This window comes from Zea mays, chromosome 10, assembly GCF_902167145.1.
Source record: "Zea mays cultivar B73 chromosome 10, Zm-B73-REFERENCE-NAM-5.0, whole genome shotgun sequence".
NCBI lineage: Eukaryota > Viridiplantae > Streptophyta > Magnoliopsida > Poales > Poaceae > Zea > Zea mays.
The window spans coordinates 118,626,251-118,635,642 of NC_050105.1; the positions used below are offsets into that span (position 1 = coordinate 118,626,251).

The 9,392-nt window shown below is 38.8% G+C and overlaps 1 protein-coding gene and 1 long non-coding RNA gene across 2 annotated transcripts; one reads left to right on the top strand and one right to left on the bottom strand.

Moving 5' to 3' along the window:
• The first annotated feature begins 2,009 nt into the window (after positions 1-2,009).
• LOC109943135 (uncharacterized) lies at positions 2,010-2,558 on the top strand. Its single transcript, XR_002265822.2, has 3 exons — positions 2,010-2,116; positions 2,196-2,321; positions 2,447-2,558. It is a non-coding gene; the product is annotated as an uncharacterized lncRNA (long non-coding RNA).
• A 5,733-nt stretch (positions 2,559-8,291) lies between these two features.
• Positions 8,292-9,159, bottom strand: LOC100127507 (Asr protein). The gene is made up of 2 exons (NM_001112764.2): positions 8,932-9,159; positions 8,292-8,819 (listed from the first exon to the last, which is right to left on the bottom strand). The coding sequence occupies exons 1-2, from the start codon at positions 9,091-9,093 to the stop codon at positions 8,667-8,669; spliced, it is 315 nt and encodes a 104-aa protein (NP_001106235.1). The 5' UTR covers positions 9,094-9,159; the 3' UTR covers positions 8,292-8,666.
• Between the last annotated feature and the right edge of the window lie 233 nt (positions 9,160-9,392).

A 9,392-nucleotide genomic window follows, 5' to 3' on the forward strand; every position in this document is an offset into this window, starting at 1 on the left:
CCTCTTCTTATCTGAATTAGAATGTGCTCGCGCTCTTCGGGCATACTTGTGTTCTAGGTTCATTGAATTGGACAGGTACATACTTTTCAATTTGTTTGACTTGGCATAATTTTTAATTCTTTGTAATTCTGATTGAACAACATCGTGGCAATGGTATTGATACTATTAAGTTTTATTCAATCTTTGTACCCAAAGATTTAGCCTTGAATAGAAGCGAAAGGAAAATAGCTATACACATGACTGAACTTTGAGTTGTAGCTTCTATAGGAGTTCAACTATAGGTCTCTTGTTGTTAAAGAGAAAAAAAAACTAGTTCAAAGCCTAGTGATTTAAAGCCTGCAATGATCTATTTCTAGACGCATATCAGGGTACTGAATCAAAGCTTGTGTCCCCCCATTCTTCTAAAAATAGCAATTTTTTGGACTGAACCAAATGATGAGAACACCTGTAGCCACGTTGTCATAGTTAGAAGAGAAAATAAAATTAAGGATATTTTAAATTGTATTCACAATTTTACTTACAGTTTTTAGAACGTATACAGTAACAGCATATTGCATATTCTCATTTGATGCAAGAAGAACATTGCCTTGAGCCTCCCCTTTCCTCCCGTCAGCTCCAACAGCAGGCTGTGCCAGACAATCAAAAGGCAAAAGAGCAAGTTTACATAAAAGAGAAAAACAGAAAATTGAAATACTAGAATGCCCATGGTCTTCTGAAAAAGTAATAAATACCTGTAATGTACCATCCATGGCAGCATAATTAGGCAAGTGTTTATCTGCATGGGTTTAATTCTGGGACCCACGTGTCGGTTTATGGTTGCGATATTTTTTAATGGATATATGGATAGAAGTTACTAGTCCTAGGAGAAATCGAGGAGTGCGTGCTTAATTTGGTTGGCGGCTGCGGCGGTGGCGATGCGGGGTAGGTAAATCTGGTTTCCATGGTCACTCACTGTTGGGCTGAGGAAGGATTTTGTGGACCTACTTGCCAGTGAACTGTTACCTTTGCCGGCTGGTGGTTGGACTGGCTCTGTGTGTTCAGGTGTTTCACTGTTTATATTTGAACTTATGGAACCATGCGAGAGGATTAGACTTCTTCTGATCTTCTCTAGGTCATGCATGTAAACTTATTAGCTATAATCCATTGCTAACTGGTCAAGAGTTCCAATCTTCGTTAAAACTTTTGAGCATGATCACCTTTATAACTTGTTGCATGACCTAGATCTGTTAAGGATTTTGCAGCCTGCACAGGTGATCCATCCTAGTACGTGTGGCTCATCAGTCATCAGGGCGTAATTGAGTCGATTGCAGCACATCTTGGTTGTTTATCTTGGATGACAACAGATGAGAAATCCAATTTCGTTTAAAGTATCTAAAAGTTGCATTAATTAATGCCCATGTTTGGAGTTTAGATCTTGTCAAATATTTCTACTGGGGTACAAAACAACGTGCTCCCCCGACCGCTTAGTCAAATTGTCATTTGTATAATTCCTCCTTGACACCCTTTTATATTTGATGACATGCATGCTTTCTTCCTTTATCTCCGTCAAAAAGGCTTACTGTATTTACTGACTACGGTGTTGCCAGCTAGTTCACCTGGTGCTTTCATTCCATAGTTAGAAGTGGCTGGGAGAGAGGGTGGAGCAGCAGTGCCACCGCATAGAAGTGGCTGGGAGAGAGAGGGAGAGGGCTCGGAGACGGACAGAGGGTGGTGGCTGAATGGCTGAGAGAGGGTGGTCAAGTTGCATATATATTCCCATTATTATGGATGAGAGAGGGTGGTCAAGTTGCATATTATGTAATTTTGTATCTCATTATTCCCATATAGTACCTTCAATTCAATGGTCAAGTTGCATATATATTATGTAATTTTATATCTCATTTATACAAATAACATTTGTTTCTATTTTTGTATGTTCAATCTTTTCATATGTAGAAATATAATTGACTTCGGTGAATATCGTACCAATTGTTGTGACATACAACAATCTTTTGCTGATGGCGCATGTCTCGACAACGTGTTTATGCAATGTTTCATTGAGTGTGTCCGCGATGACTGGTCTAAACATATTCCTCCACTCAATGCTCACCAGCTCATTCTAGATGTTAATGTTGGGGTATGACTTCTACATTTATACCTCTTTTTTAAATGCATAGCATATATGGAAATTACATAATACTTCTCTATCCTATTAGGCTATATTGAACTTTGAGGAGCAGGAGCAACATAGTAAGTCTCCTCGTCCATTTGACCCTTCAGTTTTGGAGAGTTACCTATTGAATACACTGCCTTCATTCAAGCAGCTGGATGACTACAAATCAGTTAATTTATGTTCCTTCACCCATCACACTCTCACTTCATTTTTCTGCATTTAAATTTTAATCTAATCATCCATATCAACCATAGTGTATTCAACATTTGTTATTTCCATTTTGTGTGCATGTAGATAATGGTACCCATGCTACGATCTGGACATTGGACATTGTATGTTGTTAATCTTCAGATTGGACGCATACATGTGTTAGATTCCAACCCATATGGACCAGAGATGGGTGGGACTATCTGGAAAAATTACCATTGTATACCTATGGATATGGGTGATAGGAAGGTTTCATGGGCCAGGTTAATAATGAGTAGGCTCAATCTAGCCATTCAAAATGCTCGACCAAGATCAGCCCTCCCTGCTTTTTTGAAGTACCCTATTGAACTCATGAATAACTGCCCAACAATGAAATTGGGGTCTAATGATTGTGGACTCTTTGTCATGAGATATATGCAGCACTACGACTACATGACTACATGGTTGGAGCTATGAATGCAGTCATTGATCCGGTACATAATACATAGATAGAATTTTTGTTGTTATGACATAATGTATGTAAAGTTATGTCTAACTCACCTTTTCCTTATATTTGTTTGCAGGATAATTCAGAGGACATTCGCTCTCTTATACTGCATTACCTAATATTCCATCGACTAAACAGAAACAGCTCCGTGGTTTCCCATCTGGATAGATTCAAGTTCTCTCACTAGTAGCCTAGTATAGTTTACTCTCTTAATAGTAGTATGAACATGATGGTCTGATGGCTTTTGGTGGCTTCAAGGTATCTTAGTACTAGCTTAGTTTAGGGTAGTGTCACTGAATAGTGTTGATGTACATATTGGTCTGTTGGCTTATGTTAGGATTCAGATAATACTTATGTCCATATGCAACTCTTAGCAAACTCTTATATATGTCGTACCAGATATGTTTTAGATGGATATATTTATATATGATAGTTATGCACTTTATCATTTGTCTTATGGTTTTTATATCTTCTTCAGTGATGTTCTTCAATGCATCAGATGTTTTATTCCTTTATCTACTGTATACGCCTGATTATCCAGTGCCAATGTGCTGCCTTTCTAAGTTCATTTATGTACAGTATTTTCACTTATTCTCTGTATTGATTATGCAAAAAACTGATACTGTTTATGCATATAACTGAACAGGTTTACGTTTTTTTATATACTTATTTACTGTATGCACCTGTTTATCCAGTGTCATTGTGCTGTCTATCTTTGTTCAGTTATGTACAATATTTTCAGTTTTTCCTTGTATTGATTATGCAAAAATCTGATACTATTTATACATATAACAGAACAGGTTTACGTCCTTTAATGTACTTATTTACTGAATGCGCCTGTTTATCCAGTGTCAATGTGCTGCCTATCTTTGTTCAGTTATGCACAAAGCTGATACTGTTTATGCATATAACTGAACATGTTTACGCTTATTCATTCATTTTTTCGTTTGGCGCCAGCCCATACATATTGACTTCATTTCGCCGGATGTTTGATTTTTTCAACATAAATACTGTACGAGATGCAGAGCCAAACAAACCCATCAGTAGCATAGCTCATAAGAAATAATTATGTCGCATTAATAGATATAATCCATACAGTGAGCTTTTAACGTAAATATTCATATTCATCAAATAGTATCATGATCATAACATTTCAATATCATCCATTATTTATGTATAAATGTTTTACAATCATGCCAAATTATTGTCATCCGAACCATGTTCTTCACAATCGGTATGTTTATGTTTTTTTGATGTGGATGTCTCATTCCACTGCGGGGCCATTGTTGAATTTTTGTTTCTAGACCCAGGCGGTCGTCCTCTTTTTCTATCAGCAAGGCTAGCCAATTTTACCCTATTTTCCTCTATAGACAAGCAGGTTCGACTGTTGTGTCCATCAGCAATGCCACATTTTTGGCACTTTCGAGTCTTCTTCTTTTCTCCTTTCGCACCTAGTTTCAGAACTCTTTGTTCACTAGTTTTTATCGTCCTTCCCTTTGGCCTTGCATTATTTGGGCGCAATAAGCTTATGCCATCTACATCATATTCCAGTCTCTAGATGCCATAAAAAGAAGTATTTATAGGTACAAATGTTATTATGTCAGATTATAAATATTTAATAACATTAAATATACAGAATATCTGCAATTTAATAAATTTAGAATTCATACCTTTCTAACATCCCCATATTGTGTTCCTTCACAATCATCATTTCCAACAAGCGTCATTTGCAATTCAGATTGATGATGTTCATCAATATTTAAGCCTCCATCCTACTCATTAGTGCATTATAGTCAATATTACAAATAATGTATAAATCATCTCATTTATTTGCATTATACATAAATTATATTGTTTTTTGCCATAATATTACCTGTTGTCATGAATGTACTGCCACATGCTCCTCGTTATCACATTGTGATACATGTTCACCTTCAGTGTTTCCAACAGCATCCTCTTTGCCCTGCAACGTTTAATTTTTACAATTAGCAATAATTAAGTTCTGAATAAAATGTTCAACAATTTTATATAAAAGAACACCCACATGGTTGCCTCCTCCAGTACTTGCACCACCAGCATCTTCACATCCTATATCTGGCTCTAAACGCCCAAGCATCTCCAATAGTTCATCCATTGTGTCCAAGGCCTTATCACTCCCCGCCTTTGACATACTAGCTTAGTTTACTACCTTCATTGCCTTTTTAAGCAACATTTTTTGCCTATATGATTTTGTTTCTCCATCTTTTCCACTCATTTTCTTGTCATCTCTTGAAAATACCACATCTTGGCTAGCTGAGTATGTGTAACGTTGTAGAATGTATTCATTAGGTATCCTTTCTAGCTGAATGTGCATGAATGTTCGGATTAGATGCACACAAAATAGTCCTGCATTTAAACAAGGGTGCAACATTTCACATTCACATTTAATTATTAGAGTATAAATAATATGACGTTATATCTTAACTCTTGCTTACCTGTGTGTTCCCACTGTTTGCATTCACATTTAAACATTCCTGCCTCTACATCCGCCTTCACTTTGAATTGGTGTTGCCCCCACACGATTCTTTTCGATCTTGATGTATGCTGCACCAACCAATCATTTGTGCCTCCATCTGGATCAAGTGTTATCCTATATGCAGTAGCGTATTTCATTGACTCCTCGAACCTATTCATCACAGCCCTTGTGTATGCCCTTGCAACCCTAATTTCAAACATATATAGTGTTGTGGTTTCTTTTTGACCCTGCATATAAAACAATTAGTTACGTCTTGCGAGCCTACTAAATAGCATAATGCATAAATAATATTACATACCATACATCCTAGTGTTTCCTTTCCTTCTTGCATCTTCTTGCTATGTAGTAGTTTCAACATTTGCTTCGCAAACTCATGAAGTGGGGTGTTTGAATCGACATGAGCGCTCTTCACGAGTTTGTTCATGCTCTCGCTACGTTGCGTAGACACCATAAGCCCACAATAGTCATGTTTGAAAAAACAGGAATCCATTCCTTACGCATTGCATATAATTTTCTAAGTGTTCCATCTTCATGCAGGTTGAATTCATCAATCAACATTTTCCATGCAGCCGCAAACTCTATTTCAGTCAATGGATGATGTACTATAGACTGGAATTTTGTCTTAAAATCCGCTTCAGCATATCGTGCATACAACTCATTTAGAAATGGCATGTACCTATTTTGCACATGCCATAGACACAACCTGTGGACTGTGTTTGGGAAGACCCGACGTAATGCCACTGGCATTGCAGGGTCTTGATCTGTAAATATACATTGTCTGACATTATTAGATGCATATTTTTATGTAAACATTGTATGGTACATAACAAAACAAGACTCACATGCATTGTAAATATGCACAAGATATTGAATTTATATTGCATGTACTTCGAGTTTATAGTTATTATATATACATAAATCATACCTGTCAACATGACTCTTGGTCCTTCAGTCCCCATGCATGTCTTGACTGCATTAAATACCCACTCGAATGTTTCAACAGTTTCATCTCCCAATAATGAGAACCCAAACACTGTGCATTGTAGGTGTTGGTTTGCACCAACAAACATTCCTAGGGGTTTTCCATACAAATTAGTCTTATGAGTTGTATCAAAGGTAACTGCATCCCCAAAATCAACATACTCTCCTTGCTGACTAGCATGAGACCAAAAAATACTCAATATTTTTCCTTCGCTGTCTAACTGGAAATCAGAGAAAAATTATGGATTATCCCTTTTGCATAATGAAAAAAAAGCCAAAAGCTTAGACACATCTTTGGCATTCTTTTCTCGTTGTTTTGCCTGTTTCCTGTATAGTTCAACAAAAAATTGTAATTATTACTCATTAACTTGACATGGATTTAAAAATTTATATAATAAATTCATAAAGAAAATGATTCTTACAAATTAGCAATGTCCTTTGCTGTAATTGGTACGTTTTCAGGACCACCATGCATCTCAGACACGAAGTCCATGATACAGTGTTGCGGGATTCTGCTTTGCTGCATTGAACTGAGAAACTCCATGTACTCAGGATCATGAGTCTTGTTGCATTGTAGGTGTTTCTTTACAGTATCCTTCTTAATGAAATCATGATTATGTTCTAAGTGGACCAGATCGATTCTTACGGCTACAATATTTTCTTTTGAGTCATCATATATTTTTTTTAGTTTCAAACTAGCCTTGCATTGTGTTCTCCTCGATGATGTATTACGGATTCTAGGATTACTAGCTAACCTTTCTGTATTTCTACCCTCCATTGAACAATTTAACCACTTACAGTTCTTTCTCTCCCTATACTTTTTAAGTGGAAAACCAACCTCATATGCGTAACGACTGTAAAAATTGTATGCCTCATCGACATTTCCAAATGTCATACCGATCCTAGGCACCATGGTTGGATCAATACTTTCAGGCTGTGAATTAACATAATCATAAATACATTTAATTTTATATTAGGTACACTCTTAATGTTATTTAAATTGTATAATAGACATAACCAAAGATAAATAACTTACATGACTTCGGAGGATATTAGGTGTATCTTGTTCATGATCACTAATGGTCCTCATAGGCACCATTTGATTTGCTGCTATCATTGTTTCAATTACTGTTGTATTGCCATCATTGACCCCTGGCGCTCGTAATTCTGCAGGTGGTGTTACTATATTTATCCGTGGACTCACACCACAGTTTGGAGATATAATTCTTGATGTGGGCGCTGCTGGTAGACCACTGCATGTGTCTGCAAGCCGGCCATCATATTTGTCTAATTATTTTATGAACTGAAGTAATTATACAATTGCAAATGTACCTGGTGCAGCTCTGTGCAATGACGCAGAACTATCATCGCCTGCTTCTTCTTCTCTGTCGTCAGCCATTGTAAACAATGCAATACAATCAGCCGCCAGTTCCTTTTTATATGCCCTGAGCTAACCAATCCCAAGTACAATGTTTACGCTATTTTGTTCGGTCAATTACGATCTATAAAGTTTGTTCCTGCATGCCAGAAGATATTGTCGGACTGGTGATAACAACTCGAGAGAATTTATCTCGGTTTGTTGAAACAGATTTATATTTACTCAAGTATATGTATCCAGTTACGCAATTGTATGTACATATTTATGCCTCACTTTTCTGCTTACGTGCATGCTGGGCGATATTTTCGGGAGGCTTCAGTTATGGTTCGTGATTTTATCGCTTATACCTGTTTACGCTAAAATACACACGGGTTTACGTTCTGTTGGCTTATGATTTACGTTGTGGTTCGATCAGACCAGTAAACCGCCGAACAAACCTGCGTTCTGCCCGGTTCCGTCTAATTGGCTGGGGCTTCCCGATACTAATGGAAGCTCTGGGCTTCCATTAGTTCGTCCCTATATATATACCATTAGCTACTTAAACCATTAGCTTGTCCAAAAGTCCTATATTAATAGTCAAGGAGTACTATTTCTCATTGCGTGTTTTAGTTAAAGACGAAGCAAATCAGGGCGGACTTCTTAAATTCGTTTATATAAACACACGTAAATTCACATTATTCAGAACATCTCTCGATACAAAAAAAAAGAGATAAATTTTAAAAAAAAGATATATGCACACACACACACTTATTGAAGGCCTGATTTGATCTTGATACAAGAACGCCGAGGACCAACACAGTTCCTACGTCCGTGCAAATATCGGTAGCTCAAAGCCTCAAATCAAGGCCTGCCCGGCACACAGTAGACGAAGACGAGGCTGGGAGAACAGATGAAACAGCAACCGCGACGATGTGCTGCTGCTTCGGCTGAGGCAGCCTGCGACGGATCAGTTGTGGGCGTGCTTCTTGGCGTCCTTCTTCTCGTGATGCTCGTGGAAGGCGAACCCGGCGGAGCCCACGGCGGCGACGGCGGCCACCTCCTCCTTGACCCGGTGGCCGTGCTCGTTCTCCGGGTCCTTCTTGGCCTTGTGCTTCTCGTGCTGCAGCCACACGTCGATGCACACGCACAGACACACACAGATCAAGAGCTGGACCATGGCATGCATCGATCAGGCGACCAAAGGGATGGAGGTTGGGTTTTTTCGGTCTCACCAGAGCGTACGCGCCGGCGGCGATGGCGCCGAGCTGGCCGAGCTGCTCCATGTGCTTGTGGTGCTTCTCCTTCTTCTCGTAGTCGACCTCGCCGGAGGCGCCTTCCTCCTCCTCTGCCTTGCGGTGGTGGAACAGGTGGTGGTGGTGCTTCTCCTCAGACATGGCTCCTCCCTCAAATGCTTCTCTAGTGAACTTTTCAGGGAGCTACTAGCTAGATATGACTTGTCTGGATGAATTGAAGAAACCGTGGTGCCTCATGGCCAGCATTTATAGGGGTGGAGCCGTGGACGCGGCAATGGCACAACTGGAACTGGCCAAGTATTATATACTTGCTGCGGCTGTTCGTGTGTAGCCTTCGACACATAGGATAGCGCGTCTTACATGTAGATAGATAGGGTTGGCCAGTTGGCCTGGCTTAACCGTGTTAATTTCCACGGAGACTTTAACTAGTTGGACAGGAA